Consider the following 20,696-nt stretch of genomic DNA (forward strand, 5'->3'; position numbering starts at 1 on the left):
AATAGAGATCCATCTGGATTCATGAACTTCATTCTAAACATTTCTTCACACGAAAAGAAATCTTTAACATCAATATTTATGGAACATGTCCACAAAAAATCTAGCTGTCAACACTGAATATTGCATTGTTGCATTTCTTTTCACAGTTTATGAACTTAAATTCATATTTTGTTGAAGTATTATTCAATAAATATATTTATAAAGGGTTTTTGCTATTTTTTAGAATATTTTTAAAAACTCTCACGTACCCCTTGGCCTACCTTCAAGTACCCCCAGGGGTACGCATACCCCCATTTGAGAACCACTGGTCTAATATACGGTATATAAAACAAACAAAGTGCAAAGCCATAGCCTCACTCAATTTCAGTAAATAACGTAAATTTGGAAAACAGCATCATCGTTTTCACAGCTTTTTGCTTGTTAGAGGGAGAGAGTGTTTTAAAGTAGCGTTGTAATTCTTGTTTAAAGGCACACAAAAAAAAAAGATCGGGTATTGAGAAAACGTCGAGCTGGCGCCAGAGAGTGCGCTTGTTTTGCAACACGGGGCAGTCCGTCTGCAATGACCGGTCTGTAAACTCTACATATGTGACGCGGTACATTGAAGTATTTGCAAACGTTACTGACTCAATTTGATGATTGTGTTATTGTTATTGTAACAGTCATTATAAACGGTGCTCTGGAATCAGCATCATCTTCAATATTATGTTTAGACTGTCACCTACGCTGGTGTAAAATCCAAGCGCACTCGATGACCAAACGTTTGTTAAATTGTTCATCGATATGTCAATTATTTCAGCTCTTTACAAAATTACTCCAAACGTCTCCGTTGTCGTCACAAAAAAAGGCCAATCATTATATATCTGTTCGCCAGCGCACTTTGTGAAAAATATTGGACCGTTTTTAAACACCCGACGGTAAGACAAATACAATTGGTCCTTTGCAGGGTTTTTCTGCTTACCAATTGGTGGAGATTTCTGTCAAACAAACCTTAATCTCCGCCCCCTCTGTGTTCCCAACCAATCACAGGGTTTGTTTTCGGGTCGTAGTGGGCGTGACCTACATGAAGTGTCATGTGTAGCAGGCGGAAGGCCGCTGCTAGCTCGCAATGATAGCTCGGATCGCCACAACTGTCCTTTTTTAGGTAATTTCTCATTGTTAATATTCTTTTGGAGGGCGGCTATGTGTTTTCCATTGGGATATCCGTGCACACGAGCTGATATGATCATGCCATCAATGAAAAGAACCCATGTCAAGGCTCAGCTAGCAATGTTAGCTTGCATGGTAGTAAATGCGCAATGAATGGGAGTGAGTGTATCTGCTAAGGTTTGTTGTTACAATCATCATTGCTTGAACCATTCTCTTATTTTTAAACGCAGGTCCACCGCGAATCAGACATCAGTTACATTTAAACTGCAGGGGTTTTCATCTAAAAGGACCTTTCTGCTACAAAGATCACATATTTGCGCCACACTTGTACAATGGAGTGTGCAAAACAGCATTCATAAAAATATAATGTTGCAACTATGCCCAAAAGTATATTGTTACAACAATGCCACTTCTAACTTAAATTAGGCGTTGATAGTCAATGACAACTTGGTATGATCCTGTCACACATTAAAAAGATAATAACTGTAGTCAAAAATGCACTGTAAACATTGCAGCTCTCTGACATGTGCCTACACAGTGTTGCATGGAATTATTATAAGTGTGTCATCAATACACCGGATTGTGATTGACGAAGTCAACAATTGCAGGAGGCGTATGACAATAAATGTCTTCAAGGAGTGGGTGACTAAAGGTCTATTATTGTCGTCCCTGGTGCAAAAAGTGTGGTTTATAGCTGATATTGGAGTTGTTGAGCAGTTTAGAAAAGTGTTTGACAAACCAGCGCAGAAGTGCAGAGTTCTATTATTATTAGTAAAAGTCTTTGACAGAGTGCAGAGTTGTATTATGTAGTAGTTTAGTAAAAGTGTCTGACAGATCAGGCTAAAAGTACAGAGTTGTATTAATGTTGATATTGTTGAGTAGTTTAGTAAAAGTGTCAGACAGATCAGGGTAAAAGTACAGAGTTGTATTAATGTTGATATTGTTGAGTAGTTTAGTAAAAGTGTCAGACAGATCAGGGTAAAAGTACAGAATTGTATTATTGTTGATATTGTTGAGTAGTTTAGTAAAAGTGTTTAATGTATCAGAGTAAAAATGCAGCGTTGTATTATTGTTGATATTGTTGAGTAGTTTAGTAAAATTGTTTGACATATCCGAGTATAAGTGCTGAGTTGTATTATTGTTGATATTGTTGAGTAGTTTAGTAAAAGTGTTTGATATATCAGAGTAAAAGTGCAGAGTTGTATTGTTGTTGATATTGTTGAGTAGTTTAGTAAAATTGTTTGACATATCCGAGTATAAGTGCAGAGTGTATTATTGTTGATATTGTAGTAATTGTTGAGTAGTTTAGTAAAAGGGTTTGACGGATCAGCGTAAACGTGCAGAGTTGTATTATTATGTAGTAGTTTAGTAAAAGTGCTGACAGATCAGAGTAAAAGTGCAGAGTTGTATTATGTAGTAGTTTTTAGTAAAATTGTTTGACAGATTAGTGTAAAAGTGCAGAGTTGTATTATTGTTGATATTGTAGTAATTGAGTAGTTTAGTAAAAGTGTCTGACAGATCAGAGTAAAAGTGCAGAGTTGTATGATTGTTTATATAGTTCAGTAGTTGAGGAAAAGTGTTTGACATATCAGAGTAAAATGATGTAGTAGTTGAGTAAAAGTGTATTATTATCATGCAGTTGAGTTGTATTGTTATTATTATGATGATGTAGTAGTAGTAGTGGTACTAGTAGAAGTATTAGTACTAGTAGTAGTAGAGGTAGTTGAGTTGGCTGAGTGTTTGGTGCAGAAGACCGGGCCAGAAAGCGACCGTGTCTGGGTGGATATCATGCCCGCTTTGGGTGGATGTATTCTGCCCGCTTTGCTGGCTTCTTGGCGGCAGGAGCGCTCGGAGCCATGGTGAAGAGAAAGAAGACGTGGCCCACTCCCGAAGAGCAGGAAAATGGGTAAAATTGGCAGGGAAATAAAGACTTTGACTCCGTCTTCTTGTCTTCCTGCAGGCGCTAAAGTCGAAGGCTGGCATGTGAATGTTTGCTGCTAATGGAGCTGGAAGTGTGCGAATTGCGAGGCTCGGCGAGCCCGCTGTGCGTGTTAGTGAGCTCCCGGGGCAGATACAAGAGAATTTAGCCGGCAAAGAAAAGAGAATGTAGCTGTTGTTTTGTCGGGACTGCGAGAGGATTGAAACAATCATGGCGGCCATGTTGTTGAGTAGCGAACGTCGTGTTTGGAACTTCTTCTGCTCATCTGCCTCTCCTCTTCTGTCTCCCCTTCTCCCCGTGTTCCGGCAGCATGACGCCGGGCTCCCGGGAAGACTTCGCCGTGGACGGCAGGACACATCCGTCCCGAAGAGCCGAGGAGGAGAGCGAGGATGGCGGCACAAAGGGAGACGAAGCCTCGGCTAAACTCAGCCCCGCTTCCAAGTCTCCACCCGGACCCGCTCCCGCCCGCCCGGCCCCGGCCTTGGCGGAGTCCAGCACGCCGAGCCACGACCAGCACCATTTCCTCCGCTCCAGCGTTCGACCTCCCAGCAAAAGGATCCGGAAGGATTCCGTGGGCTCGGCCATCAACGGCCATGGCGGGGCCAAAGCCAAAGGTACCTCACCTCCGTCTTCATTCTTTCTACTTTCACTTCTAATCCTGCATCGACACTTTCAACAGAATACTTCTTAATATAGTGAAGTGAAGTGAATTATATTTATATAGCGCTTTTCTCTAGTGACTCAAAGCGCTTCACATAGTGAAAGCCAATATCTAAGTTTCATTTAAACCAGTGTGGGTGGCACTGGGAGCAGGTGGGTAAAGTGTCTTGCCCAAGGACATAACGGCAGTGACTAGAATGGCGGAAGCGGGTATCGAACCTGCAACCCTCAAGTTGCTGGCACGGCCGCTCTACCAACCGAGCTATACCGCCCCGGTATATACTTGTCTAATAGTCAACACCTTCTGTGGGGACTGACCAGCATTCTTCAGATTTTGTACATAGCAACACCTTGAATAGAACATACTACTTCTTAATAGACTTGTCTAATCAGCAACACCTTGAATAGAACATACTACTTCTTAATAGACTTGTCTAATCAGCAACACCTTGAATAGAACATACTACTTCTCAATAGACTTGTCTAATCAGCAACACCTTGAATAGAACATACTACTTCTTAATATACTTGTCTAATCAGCAACACCTTGAATAGAACATACTACTTCTTAATAGACTTGTCTAATCAGCAACACCTTGAATAGAACATACTACTTCTTAATAGACTTGTCTAATCAGCAACACCTTGAATAGAACATACTACGTCTTAATAGACTTGTCTAATCATCAACACCTTGAATAGAACATACTACTTCTTAATAGACTTGTCTAATCAGCAACACCTTGAATAGAACATAGTACGTCTTAATAGACTTGTCTAATCAGCAACACCTTGAATAGAACATACTACTTCTTAATAGACTTGTCTAATCAGCAACACCTTGAATAGAACATACTACGTCTTAATAGACTTGTCTAATCAGCAACACCTTGAATAGAACATACTACTTCTTAATAGACTTGTCTAATCAGCAACACCTTGAATAGAACATACTACGTCTTAATAGACTTGTCTAATCAGCAACACCTTGAATAGAACATACTACTTCTTAACGTTGTGGCGAAATTGGTAGAGTGGCTGTGCCAGCAATCTGAGGGTTACTGGTTCAATCCCCACCTTCTACCATCCTAGTCACAGCCGTTAGTCCTTGGGCAAGACACATCACCCTTGCTCCTGACGGGTCCTGGTGAGCGCCTTGCATGGCAGCTCCCGCCATCAGTGTGTGAATGTGTGTGTGAATGTGTGTGTGAAGGGGCAAATGTGGAAATACTGTCGAAGCGCTTTGGGCTCCTTAAAAAGGGGTAGAAAAGCACTATACAAGTACAACTCATCTACCATTTAAACTTGTCTAATCATCAACACCTTGAATAGAACATACTACTTCTTAATAGACTTGTCTAATCAGCAACACCTTGAATAGAACATACTACTTCTTAATAGACTTGTCTAATCAGCAACACCTTGAATAGAACATACTACTTCTTAATAGACTTGTCTAATCAGCAACACCTTGAATAGAACATACTACTTCTTAATAGACTTGTCTAATCAGCAACACATTGAATAGAACATACTACTTCTTAATAGACTTGTCTAATCAGCAACACCTTGAATAGAACATACTACTTCTTAATAGACTTGTCTAATCAGCAACACCTTGAATAGAACATACTACTTCTTAATAGACTTGTCTAATCAGCAACACCTTGAATAGAACATACTACTTCTTAATAGACTTGTCTAATCAGCAACACCTTGAATAGAACATACTACTTCTTAATAGACTTGTCTAATCAGCAACACCTTGAATAGAACATACTACTTCTTAATAGACTTGTCTAATCAGCAACACCTTGAATAGAACATACTACTTCTTAATATACTTGTCTAATCAGCAACACCTTGAATAGAACATACTACTTCTTAATAGACTTGTCTAATCAGCAACACCTTGAATAGAACATACTACTTCTTAATAGACTTGTCTAATCAGCAACACCTTGAATAGAACATACTACTTCTTAATAGACTTGTCTAATCAGCAACACCTTGAATAGAACATACTACTTCTTAATAGACTTGTCTAATCAGCAACACCTTGAATAGAACATACTACTTCTTAATGTACTTGTCTAATCAGCAACACCTTGAATAGAACATACTACTTCTTAATAGACTTGTCTAATCAGCAACACCTTGAATAGAACATATTACTTCTTAATAGACTTGTCTAATCAGCAACACCTTGAATAGAACATACTACTTCTTAATATACTTGTCTAATCAGCAACACCTTGAATAGAACATACTACTTCTCAATGTACTTGTCTAATCAGCAACACCTTGAATAGAACATACTACTTCTCAATGTACTTGTCTAATCAGCAACACCTTGAATAGAACATACTACTTCTTAATAGACTTGTCTAATCAGCAACACCTTGAATAGAACATACTACTTCTTAATAGACTTGTCTAATCAGCAACACCTTGAATAGAACATACTACGTCTTAATAGACTTGTCTAATCAGCAACACCTTGAATAGAACATACTACTTCTTAATAGACTTGTCTAATCAGCAACACCTTGAATAGAACATACTACTTCTTAATAGACTTGTCTAATCAGCAACACCTTGAATAGAACATACTACTTCTTAATAGACTTGTCTAATCAGCAACACCTTGAATAGAACATATTACTTCTTAATAGACTTGTCTAATCAGCAACACCTTGAATAGAACATACTACTTCTTAATAGACTTGTCTAATCAGCAACACCTTGAATAGAACATACTACTTCTTAATAGACTTGTCTAATCAGCAACACCTTGAATAGAACATACTACTTCTTAATAGACTTGTCTAATCAGCAACACCTTGAATAGAACATACTACTTCTTAATAGACTTGTCTAATCATCAACACTTTGAATAGAACATACTACGTCTTAATAGACTTGTCTAATCATCAACACCTTGAATAGAACATACTACTTCTTAATAGACTTGTCTAATCAGCAACACCTTGAATAGAACATACTACTTCTTAATAGACTTGTCTAATCAGCAACACCTTGAATAGAACATACTACTTCTTAATAGACTTGTCTAATCAGCAACACCTTGAATAGAACATACTACTTCTTAATAGACTTGTCTAATCAGCAACACCTTGAATAGAACATACTACTTCTTAATAGACTTGTCTAATCAGCAACACCTTGAATAGAACATACTACGTCTTAATAGACTTGTCTAATCAGCAACACCTTGAATAGAACATACTACTTCTTAATAGACTTGTCTAATCAGCAACTCCTTGAATAGAACATACTACTTCTTAATAGACTTGTCTAATCAGCAACACCTTGAATAGAACATACTACTTCTTAATAGACTTGTCTAATCATCAACACTTTGAAAAGAACATACTACTTCTTAATAGACTTGTCTAATCATCAACACTTTGAATAGAACATACTACGTCTTAATAGACTTGTCTAATCATCAACACCTTGAATAGAACATACTACTTCTTAATAGACTTGTCTAATCAGCAACACCTTGAATAGAACATACTACTTCTTAATAGACTTGTCTAATCAGCAACACCTTGAATAGAACATACTACGTCTTAATAGACTTGTCTAATCAGCAACACCTTGAATATAACATACTACTTCTTAATAGACTTGTCTAATCAGCAACACCTTGAATAGAACATACTACTTCTTAATAGACTTGTCTAATCAGCAACACCTTGAATAGAACATACTACGTCTTAATAGACTTGTCTAATCAGCAACACCTTGAATAGAACATACTACTTCTTAATAGACTTGTCTAATCAGCAACACCTTGAATAGAACATACTACTTCTTAATAGACTTGTCTAAACTTCAACACCTACAATGGAACATACTACTTCTGGTCAGGATGGAGGGCACGTCCGACTGGTAGGAGGCCACGGGGAAGACCCAGGACACGTTGGGCAGACTATGTCTCCCGGCTGGCCTGGGAACGCCTCAGAATCCTGTGACTTTTATGGGCTACTGTGGCTGTTTATTTTTTAATGTGAGTAGTGGTAGGTCAAACCACTTCTCTTTTAACCTGAATAGATAAAACATTTCTCAGGTAAATCTACTGTTAATTCAAACTGAAGGAGATGTTTTGATAGTGATATTGTATAATGTTGATATTCCAAAACAACAGCAGAAGTAGCAGGTAATTTCTTGAATGTAGAAAATGTGAGCATTAAACGTTTCCTCAAGTGTTGCTTTCACTTCATGGCCAATGCTTTCATGTGTTATTTAAATGAACTGTTTTGTTTGCTCGTTTGTATTCATTTAAAGATCATTCCCTTACAAGAAGTAACATTTTCACCTGTAGTGATTACTATTTATTTAAAGTGGCACAGCAAGTTACTGAATCGGTCATTTCGGATGGTATCATCATTCTACACCACAAAACAGATGAAACATTGTGTATGTGCTTAAATATTAATTTATGATCGTTTATCAAAATATAACTATAGATGTCAACATTGTGTATGTGTTTAAATATTAATTTATGATTGTTTATCACAATATAAGTATAGATTTTAACATTGTGTATGTTCTGAAAGATCCATTTATGAATGTTTATCAAAAAATAACTATAGATGTCAACATTGTGTGTGTGGTGAAAGATTAATCTATGATTGTTTATCAAAATATAACTATATATGTCAACAATGTGTAAGTGCTGAAAGATTGGTTGGAATATTAAGAGTGTGTAGAACATGTGCAGTGATGTCATATTGGTTGGAATATTAGGAGTGTGTAGGACATGTGCAGTGATGTCATATTGGTTGGAATACTAGGAGTGTGTAGGACATGTGCAGTGATGTCATATTGGTTGGAATATTAGGAGTGTGTAGGACATGTGCAGTGATGTCATATTGGTTGGAATATTAGGAGTGTGTAGGACATGTGCAGTGATGTCATATTGGTTGGAATATTAGGAGTGTGTAGGACATGTGCAGTGATGTCATATTGGTTGGAATATTAGGAGTGTGTAGGACATGTGCAGTGATGTCATATTGGTTGGAATATTAGGAGTGTGTAGGCAGGTGCAGTGATGTCATATTGGTTGGAATATTAGGAGTGTGTAGGACATGTGCAATGATGTCATATTGGTTGGAATATTAGGAGTGTGTAGGACATGTGCAGTGATGTCATATTGGTTGGAATACTAGGAGTGTGTAGGACATGTGCAGTGATGTCATATTGGTTGGAATATTAGGAGTGTGTAGGACATGTGCAGTGATGTCATATTGGTTGGAATATTAGGAGTGTGTAGGACATGTGCAGTGATGTCATATTGGTTGGAATATTAGGAGTGTGTAGGACATGTGCAGTGATGTCATATTGGTTGGAATATTAGGAGTGTGTAGGACATGTGCAGTGATGTCATATTGGTTGGAATATTAGGAGTGTGTAGGCAGGTGCAGTGATGTCATATTGGTTGGAATATTAGGAGTGTGTAGGACATGTGCAATGATGTCATATTGGTTGGAATATTAGGAGTGTGTAGGACATGTGCAGTGATGTCATATTGGTTGGAATATTAGGAGTGTGTAGGACATGTGCAGTGATGTCATATTGGTTGGAATATTAGGAGTGTGTAGGACATGTGCAGTGATGTCATATTGGTTGGAATATTAGGAGTGTGTAGGACATGATTTGGAGAGATGATGGAGGTTAGTCAAGCATAGCGAGCAACACCCTCTGCCTTTGTTTTGATGCCTTCTGGCAGCGTTGGGCTGGGCTAAATTTGGCCATTGGATCCCACCCGGAGTTGGTTTTGGGCCTGTGTACTGAAGACATTGCTCTTCTTGTTTTTTTGCCAGAACCAAGCTTTGCAGGTTGTGTGTGTTTAATTGCAAAAAAAAAAACCTCTCACAAATGGACCTTTTTTTTTTTCATCATAGGAGCAGAGAACGGGTCTTCCTCCCAAGGGGTGTTGGGACAGTCCGGACCGGTGGCCGGCTCTACGGGGGTGTCCAAGACCGCCAAGGGGCAAGGGTCTGTTGAGAAGGAGGAGCAAGTTGGGAACCAGAAGAGGGCCCGTCGACAGTGGGAGTCTTGGAGCGCCGAGGACAAAAACAGCTTCTTCGAGGGGCTCTATGAGGTATCGGCGAGAAGCCAACCCTGGTCACCACACAGTCCTCCTCACATATTTTCCTCCCTAGCATGGCAAGGATTTCGAGGCTATCCAGAACAACATTGCAATGAAGTACAGGAAAAGAGGAAAGCCGGCCAACATGGTGAAGAACAAGGAACAAGTCCGCCACTTCTACTACCGCACCTGGCACAAGATCTCCAAGCACATCGACTTCGCCAATGGTAAGTGGATTTTTGTCACCCTACCGGGATTTTTGCCAGCGTTGAAGGTCTCACGGGCCGAGACCTATATTGCAGTATGTATTGCAGCATTCTGCAATAACAATGTCTGTTTGGCCGTGTACATGATACTGAACTACCGTATTTCATTGAATAGCCGCCAGGCATGTAATATGCGCCCGCCTTGAATTACTGCCGGGCAAAACTCACTCACCAAATTAATAAGCGCATGCTTACTTTAACCGCCGGGTCAAATTCGTGACGTCACGAGTGACGCTTCACCTACAGTTATTTTCAAAATGGCGGAGGAGTTTTTTTTTTGCTTTCACTGTGTGTAAACCAGGGGTGTTGTTCCACAGCCGTACAGATCACACTAATGGTTGTGATATAAAACAACTTTAACACTCTTACTAATATGCGCCACACTCTGTGAACCCACACCAAATAAGAATAACAAACACATTTCTAGAGAGTATTGGCTCTGTGGCACATTATAAACGCAGCATAGGGATTACCCATAATGCCGTGCATCCGTGACTCTTGGATTATATTATACACGCGCCCCCAAAGCATTGTCTTGCTGAAATAAGCAGGGGCGTCCATGATAACGTTGCTTGGATGGCAACATACTGTATGTTGCTCCAAAACCTGTATGTACCTTTCTGCATTAATGGTGCCTTCACAGATGTGTAAATTACCCATGCTTTGGCCATTAATACACCCCCATACCATCACACATGCTGCCTTGAACACTTTCACCCTAGAACAGTCCAGATGGTTATTTTCCTCTTTGGTCCAAAGTTTCCAAAAACCATTTGAAATGTGGACTCGTCAGACCACAGAAGACTTTTCCACTTTGCATCAGTGCATCTTAGATGAGCTTGGGCCCAGCAAAGTGTTTCCGGGTGTTGTTGATAAATGGCTTTGGCTTTGCATAGTAGAGTTTTAACTTGCACTTACAGATGTAGCGACCAACTGTAGTTACTGACAGTGGTTTTCTGAAGTGTACCTGAGCCCATGTGGTGATATCATTTACACACTGATGCCACTTTTTGATGCAGTAGCGCCTGAGGGATCCAAGGTGCGTAATATGGCTTACGTGCAGTGATTTCTCCACATTCTCTCAACCTTTTGATGAAATTACGGAGCGTAGATGGTGAAATCCCTAAATTTCTTGCAATAGCTGCTTGAGAAATGTTGTTCTTCAACAATTTGCTCAGGCATTTGTTGACAAAGTGGTGACCATCGTCCTGTCCTTGTTTGTGAATGAGTGAGCATTTCAATGAAGCTGCTTTTATACCCAATCATGGGACCCACCTGTTCCCAATTAGCCTGTTCACCTGTGGCATGTTCCAAATAAGTCTTTGATGGGCATTCCTCAACTTTCTCTCTTTTTTTGCCACTTGTGCCAGCTTTTGTGAAACATGTTGCAGCCTTCAAATTCCAAATGAGCTAATATTTGCAATAAAAAATACCAAAGTCTGTCAGTGTGAACATTAAATATCTTGTATTTGCAGTCTAATCAATTGAATATAAGTTGAAAAGGATTTGTTGTATTCTCTCTTTATTTACCTTTTACAGAACCTGACAATTTGACTGCTTTTGGCTTTTGTAGCAAATGTAAATGGTAAATGGGTTATACTGGAATAGCGCTTTTCTACCTTCAAGGTACTCAAAGCACTTTGACACTATTTCCACATTCACCCATTCACACTCACATTCACACACTGATGGCGGGAGCTGCCATGCAAGGCCCTAACCACGGCCCATCAGGAGCAAGGGTGAAGTGTCTTGCTCAAGGACGCAACGAACATGACCAGGTTTGGAGAAGGTGGGGATCGAACCAGGAACCCTCAGGTGGTTGGCACGGCCACTCTCCCAACCGCGCCACCCCGTCCCCGTAGTACGATTTAATAAGCACATATTCTTCTGTTGTCTCAGTACTTGAGATTAGTTTTGGGTGGTACTACACATTTGGTCATACCAATACTGTCACTGACATTTGACATTTTCAAGACCATTGAATGATTGGATTTTTGATGGCAATAATAATCGGACAAAAACACAGGATGGTGGTGTCACAGTATCACTTCATGATTCACAGTTGATCCACTTGTTTAACACCTGGAGCAGAATACAGCCAAGGAATGGTTAGATACCTAAACATAATCCAAAAGGACTAATGGATCTGATTTAAATCCTTGGGTGTTTGCCCTCTATGTGCAGGGTCTTATTTCCTGAGTTGGTAAACAATAAATACAAACAAAAAAAGATTTTGTGACAATAAAATATGGGCACGCCCCTGCTGAAGCTACTTGATAAACCATCACCCGGAAAAGACATTTGTATTTACACTATTACAAGTTAAAACCTTTCTGAGAAGCTGCATTTTCCAAACTGATGTGGGAAGAAATGTCCACTACAGAGGACACTGCATCTCAGAAAGTCAAAAAAAAGACCCCAAAGTGAACATTATTGTCACTTTAAAGTGTTTGTAATTGAGATGATACTCCGATACTATCGGATACTCCGATACTGTCCAACTCTTAATTACCAATTCCGATATCAAGCGATACCGATATATAAAGTGGTGGAATGAACACATAATTGTTCCTCATTTGGTTGTGATGCCCTGCTGGATGGATGCATTAAACAATGTAACAAAATTTTCCAAAATAAATCAACTGAAATTATGGAAAAAAATGCCGACATGGCACTGCCATATTTATTATCAAAGTCAAAAAGTGCATTATTTTGTTTAACACGCCTCAAAACAGCAGCTTGGAATTTGGGACATGCTCTCCCTGAGAGCATGAGGAGGTTGAGGTGGGGGGGGTTGGTAGCGGGGGGTGTATACTGTAGCGTCCTGGAAGAGTTAGTGCTGCAAGGGATTGTGGGTATTTGTTGTGTTGTGTTTATGTTGTGTTACGGTGCAGATGTTCTCCCTAAATGTGTTCGTCATTCTTGTTTGGTGTGGGTTAACAGTGTGGCGCATATTTGTAACAGTGTTCAAGTTGTTTATACGCCCACCCTCAGTGTGACCTGTATGGCTGTTGACCAAGTATGCCTTGCATTCATTTGTGTGTGTGAAAAGCCGTAGATATTATGTGAGTGGGCCGGCACACACAGGCAGTGTCTTTAAGTGTTATTGGCGCTCTGTATTCCTCCCTACATCCGTGTACACAGCCGCGGTTTAAAACCGATACTGATAATTTCCGATATCACATTTTAAAGCATTTCATCAACATCTCTAGTTTGTAACACTTGCTTGAACAGCATGTTTGTGGTAATAAATATGGTTCAGACATTTGAACATGATATTTGTGTTGAAGTGTGTTTGTCCTAAACATTCCTGATATTTCATGTGACACACTCATTTGGACGTATGCCACCATAATATTGTATCGTGATATTTAACACTCATTTGGACGTATGCCACCATAATATTGTATCGTGATATTTAACACTCATTTGGACGTATGCCACCATAATATTGTATCGTGATATTCAACACTCATTTGGACGTATGCCACCATAATATTGTATCGTGATATTTAACACTCATTTGGACGTATGCCACCATAATATTGTATCGTGGTATTTAACACTCATTTGGACGTATGCCACCATAATATTGTATCGTGGTATTTAACACTCATTTGGACGTATGCCACCATAATATTGTATCGTGGTATTTAACACTCATTTGGACGTATGCCACCATAATATTGTATTGTGGTATTTAACACTCATTTGGACGTATGCCACCATAATATTGTATTGTGGTATTTAACACTCATTTGGACGTATGCCACCATAATATTGTATCGTGGTATTTAACACTCATTTGGACGTATGCCACCATAATATTGTATCGTGATATTTAACACTCATTTGGACGTATGCCACCATAATATTGTATCGTGGTATTTAACACTCATTTGGACGTATGCCACCATAATATTGTATTGTGGTATTTAACACTCATTTGGACGTATGCCACCATAATATTGTATCGTGGTATTTAACACTCATTTGGACGTATGCCACCATAATATTGTATCGTGGTATTTAACACTCATTTGGACGTATGCCACCATAATATTGTATCGTGGTATTTAACACTCATTTGGACGTATGCCACAATAATATTGTATCGTGATATTTAACACTCATTTGGACGTATGCCACCATAATATTGTATTGTGATATTTAACACTCATTTGGACGTCTGCCACCATAATATTGTATTGTGATATTTAACACTCATTTGGACGTATGCCACCATAATATTGTACCGTGGTATTTAACACTCATTTGGACGTATGCCACCATAATATTGTATCGTGATATTCAACACTCATTTGGACGTATGCCACCATAATATTGTATCGTGGTATTTAACACTCATTTGGACGTATGCCACAATAATATTGTATTGTGATATTTAACACTCATTTGGACGTATGCCACCATAATATTGTATCGTGGTATTTAACACCCATTTGGACGTATGCCACAATAATATTGTATCGTGATATTTAACACTCATTTGGACGTATGCCACCATAATATTGTATTGTGATATTTAACACTCATTTGGACGTATGCCACCATAATATTGTATCGTGATATTTAACACTCATTTGGACGTATGCCACAATAATATTGTATCGTGATATTTAACACTCATTTGGACGTATGCCACCATAATATTGTATTGTGGTATTTAACACTCATTTGGACGTATGCCACCATAATATTGTATCGTGGTATTTAACACTCATTTGGACATATCCCACCATAATATTGTATCGTGATATTTAACACTCATTTGGACGTATGCCACCATAATATTGTATTGTGATATTTAACACTCATTTGGACGTATGCCACCATAATATTGTATTGTGATATTTAACACTCATTTGGACGTATGCCACCATAATATTGTATCGTGGTATTTAACACTCATTTGGACGTATGCCACCATAATATTGTATCGTGGTATTTAACACTCATTTGGACGTATGCCACCATAATATTGTATCGTGATATTTAACACTCATTTGGACGTATGCCACCATAATATTGTATCGTGATATTTAACACTCATTTGGACGTATGCCACCATAATATTGTATTGTGATATTTAACACTCATTTGGACGTATGCCACCATAATATTGTATCGTGGTATTTAACACTCATTTGGACATATCCCACCATAATATTGTATCGTGATATTTAACACTCATTTGGACGTATGCCACCATAATATTGTATTGTGATATTTAACACTCATTTGGACGTATGCCACCATAATATTGTATCGTGGTATTTAACACTCATTTGGACATATCCCACCATAATATTGTATCGTGGTATTTAACACTCATTTGGACGTATGCCACCCTAATATTGTATCGTGGTATTTAACACTCATTTGGACGTATGCCACCATAATATTGTATTGTGATATTTAACACTCATTTGGACGTATGCCACCATAATATTGTATCGTGATATTTAACACTCATTTGGACGTATGCCACCATAATATTGTATCGTGATATTTAACACTCATTTGGACGTATGCCACCATAATATTGTATCGTGGTATTTAACACTCATTTGGACATATCCCACCATAATATTGTATCGTGGTATTTAACACTCATTTGGACGTATGCCACCCTAATATTGTATCGTGGTATTTAACACTCATTTGGACGTATGCCACCATAATATTGTATTGTGATATTTAACACTCATTTGGACGTATGCCACCATAATATTGTATTGTGATATTTAACACTCATTTGGACGTATGCCACCATAATATTGTATCGTGATATTTAACACTCATTTGGACGTATGCCACCATAATATTGTATCGTGATATTTAACACTCATTTGGACGTATGCCACCATAATATTGTATTGTGATATTTAACACTCATTTGGACGTATGCCACCATAATATTGTATCGTGGTATTTAACACTCATTTGGACATATCCCACCATAATATTGTATCGTGATATTTAACACTCATTTGGACGTATGCCACCATAATATTGTATTGTGATATTTAACACTCATTTGGACGTATGCCACCATAATATTGTATCGTGGTATTTAACACTCATTTGGACGTATGCCACCATAATATTGTATCGTGGTATTTAACACTCATTTGGACGTATGCCACCATAATATTGTATTGTGATATTTAACACTCATTTGGACGTATGCCACCATAATATTGTATCGTGATATTTAACACTCATTTGGACGTATGCCACCATAATATTGTATCGTGATATTTAACACTCATTTGGACGTATGCCACCATAATATTGTATTGTGATATTTAACACTCATTTGGACGTATGCCACCATAATATTGTATCGTGGTATTTAACACTCATTTGGACATATCCCACCATAATATTGTATCGTGATATTTAACACTCATTTGGACGTATGCCACCATAATATTGTATTGTGATATTTAACACTCATTTGGACGTATGCCACCATAATATTGTATCGTGGTATTTAACACTCATTTGGACGTATGCCACCATAATATTGTATCGTGATATTTAACACTCATTTGGACGTATGCCACCATAATGTTGTATCGTGATATTTAACACTCATTTGGACGTATGCCACCATAATATTGTATTGTGATATTTAACACTCATTTGGACGTATGCCACCATAATATTGTATCGTGGTATTTAACACTCATTTGGACATATCCCACCATAATATTGTATCGTGATATTTAACACTCATTTGGACGTATGCCACCATAATATTGTATTGTGATATTTAACACTCATTTGGACGTATGCCACCATAATATTGTATCGTGATATTTAACACTCATTTGGACGTATGCCACCATAATATTGTATCGTGGTATTTAACACTCATTTGGACATATCCCACCATAATATTGTATCGTGGTATTTAACACTCATTTGGACGTATGCCACCCTAATATTGTATCGTGGTATTTAACACTCATTTGGACGTATGCCACCATAATATTGTATCGTGATATTTAACACTCATTTGGACGTATGCCACCATAATATTGTATTGTGGTATTTAACACTCATTTGGACGTATGCCACCATAATATTGTATCGTGGTATTTAACACTCATTTGGACATATCCCACCATAATATTGTATCGTGATATTTAACACTCATTTGGACGTATGCCACCATAATATTGTATTGTGATATTTAACACTCATTTGGACGTATGCCACCATAATATTGTATTGTGATATTTAACACTCATTTGGACGTATGCCACCATAATATTGTATCGTGGTATTTAACACTCATTTGGACGTATGCCACCATAATATTGTATCGTGGTATTTAACACTCATTTGGACGTATGCCACCATAATATTGTATCGTGATATTTAACACTCATTTGGACGTATGCCACCATAATATTGTATCGTGATATTTAACACTCATTTGGACGTATGCCACCATAATATTGTATTGTGATATTTAACACTCATTTGGACGTATGCCACCATAATATTGTATCGTGGTATTTAACACTCATTTGGACATATCCCACCATAATATTGTATCGTGATATTTAACACTCATTTGGACGTATGCCACCATAATATTGTATTGTGATATTTAACACTCATTTGGACGTATGCCACCATAATATTGTATCGTGGTATTTAACACTCATTTGGACATATCCCACCATAATATTGTATCGTGGTATTTAACACTCATTTGGACGTATGCCACCCTAATATTGTATCGTGGTATTTAACACTCATTTGGACGTATGCCACCATAATATTGTATTGTGATATTTAACACTCATTTGGACGTATGCCACCATAATATTGTATCGTGATATTTAACACTCATTTGGACGTATGCCACCATAATATTGTATCGTGGTATTTAACACTCATTTGGACATATCCCACCATAATATTGTATCGTGATATTTAACACTCATTTGGACGTATGCCACCATAATATTGTATTGTGATATTTAACACTCATTTGGACGTATGCCACCATAATATTGTATCGTGGTATTTAACACTCATTTGGACGTATGCCACCATAATATTGTATCGTGATATTTAACACTCATTTGGACGTATGCCACCATAATGTTGTATCGTGATATTTAACACTCATTTGGACGTATGCCACCATAATATTGTATTGTGATATTTAACACTCATTTGGACGTATGCCACCATAATATTGTATCGTGGTATTTAACACTCATTTGGACATATCCCACCATAATATTGTATCGTGATATTTAACACTCATTTGGACGTATGCCACCATAATATTGTATTGTGATATTTAACACTCATTTGGACGTATGCCACCATAATATTGTATTGTGATATTTAACACTCATTTGGACGTATGCCACCATAATGTTGTATCGTGATATTTAACACTCATTTGGACGTATGCCACCATAATATTGTATTGTGATATTTAACACTCATTTGGACGTATGCCACCATAATATTGTATCGTGGTATTTAACACTCATTTGGACATATCCCACCATAATATTGTATCGTGGTATTTAACACTCATTTGGACGTATGCCACCATAATATTGTATTGTGATATTTAACACTCATTTGGACGTATGCCACCATAATATTGTATTGTGATATTTAACACTCATTTGGACGTATGCCACCATAATATTGTATTGTGATATTTAACACTCATTTGGACGTATGCCACCATACTATTGTATCGTGATATTTAACACTCATTTGGACGTATGCCACCATAATATTGTATCGTGATATTTAACACTCATTTGGACGTATGCCACCATAATATTGTATTGTGATATTTAACACTCATTTCGACATATCCCACCATAATATTGTATCGTGATATTTAACACTCATTTGGACGTATGCCACAATAATATTGTATCGTGATATTTAACACTCATTTGGACGTATGCCACCATAATATTGTATCGTGATATTTAACACTCATTTTGGACGTATGCCACCATAATATTGTATCGTGATATTTAACACTCATTTCGACATATCCCACCATAATATTGTATCGTGATATTTAACACTCATTTGGACGTATGCCACCATAATATTGTATCGTGATATTTAACACTCATTTGGACGTATGCCACAATAATATTGTATCGTGGTATTTAACACTCATTTGGACGTATGCCACCATAATATTGTATCGTGATATTTAACACTCATTTGGACGTATGCCACCATAATATTGTATCGTGATATTTAACACTCATTTGGACGTCTGCCACCATAATATTGTATTGTGGTATTTAACACTCATTTGGACGTATGCCACCATAATATTGTATTGTGATATTTAACACTCATTTGGACGTATGCCACAATAATATTGTATCGTGATATTTAACACTCATTTGGACGTATGCCACCATAATATTGTATCGTGATATTTAACACTCATTTGGACGTATGCCACCATAATATTGTATCGTGGTATTTAACACTCATTTGGACGTATGCCACCATAATATTGTATCGTGGTATTTAACACTCATTTGGACGTATGCCACCATAATATTGTATCGTGGTATTTAACACTCATTTGGACATATCCCACCATAATATTGTATTGTGGTATTTAACACTCATTTGGACGTATGCCACCATAATATTGTATCGTGATATTCAACACTCATTTGGACGTATGCCACCATAATATTGTATCGTGATATTCAACACTCATTTGGACGTAGGCCACCATAATATTGTATTGTGTTATTTAACACTCATTTGGACGTATGCCACCATAATATTGTATCGTGATATTTAACACTCATTTGGACGTATGCCACCATAATATTGTATCGTGATATTCAACACTCATTTGGACGTATGCCACCATAATATTGTATCGTGGTATTTAACACTCATTTGGACGTATGCCACCATAATATTGTATTGTGGTATTTAACACTCATTTGGACATATCCCACCATAATATTGTATCGTGATATTTAACACTCATTTGGACGTATGCCACCATAATATTGTATTGTGGTATTTAACACTCATTTGGACGTATGCCACCATAATATTGTATCGTGATATTTAACACTCATTTGGACATATCCCACCATAATATTGTATCGTGATATTTAACACTCATTTGGACGTATGCCACCATAATATTGTATCGTGATATTTAACACTCATTTGGACATATCCCACCATAATATTGTATCGTGATATTTAACACTCATTTGGACGTATGCCACCATAATATTGTATCGTGATATTTAACACTCATTTGGACATATCCCACCATAATATTGTATCGTGATATTTAACACTCATTTGGACGTATGCCACCATAATATTGTATCGTGATATTTAACACTCATTTGGACATATCCCACCATAATATTGTATTGTGGTATTTAACACTCATTTGGACGTATGCCACCATAATATTGTATCGTGATATTTAACACTCATTTGGACGTATGCCACCATAATATTGTATCGTGAT

The 20,696-nt window shown here is 37.6% G+C and overlaps 1 protein-coding gene across 4 annotated transcripts in view; it reads left to right on the forward strand.

Moving 5' to 3' along the window:
* Positions 1-20,696, forward strand: part of cramp1 (cramped chromatin regulator homolog 1) — a 67,706-nt gene that overhangs the window by 3,687 nt on the left and 43,323 nt on the right. For 2 of the 4 annotated variants that reach the window (XM_061884473.1, XM_061884474.1), the window contains exons 1-4: positions 2,859-3,052; positions 3,395-3,699; positions 9,682-9,881; positions 9,943-10,096. In XM_061884473.1, coding sequence (XP_061740457.1) covers positions 2,952-3,052; positions 3,395-3,699; positions 9,682-9,881; positions 9,943-10,096 — 760 coding nt within the window. In that variant the 5' untranslated portion in view covers positions 2,859-2,951. Of the gene's footprint in view, positions 1-1,023; positions 1,142-2,858; positions 3,053-3,394; positions 3,700-9,681; positions 9,882-9,942; positions 10,097-20,696 lie in introns of those variants that run through there. The other 2 variants (XM_061884476.1, XM_061884475.1) reach the window with 2 other exon arrangements.

Source organism: Nerophis ophidion, linkage group LG23 (assembly GCF_033978795.1).
Source record: "Nerophis ophidion isolate RoL-2023_Sa linkage group LG23, RoL_Noph_v1.0, whole genome shotgun sequence".
In the NCBI taxonomy this organism is placed as follows: Eukaryota; Metazoa; Chordata; class Actinopteri; order Syngnathiformes; family Syngnathidae; genus Nerophis; species Nerophis ophidion.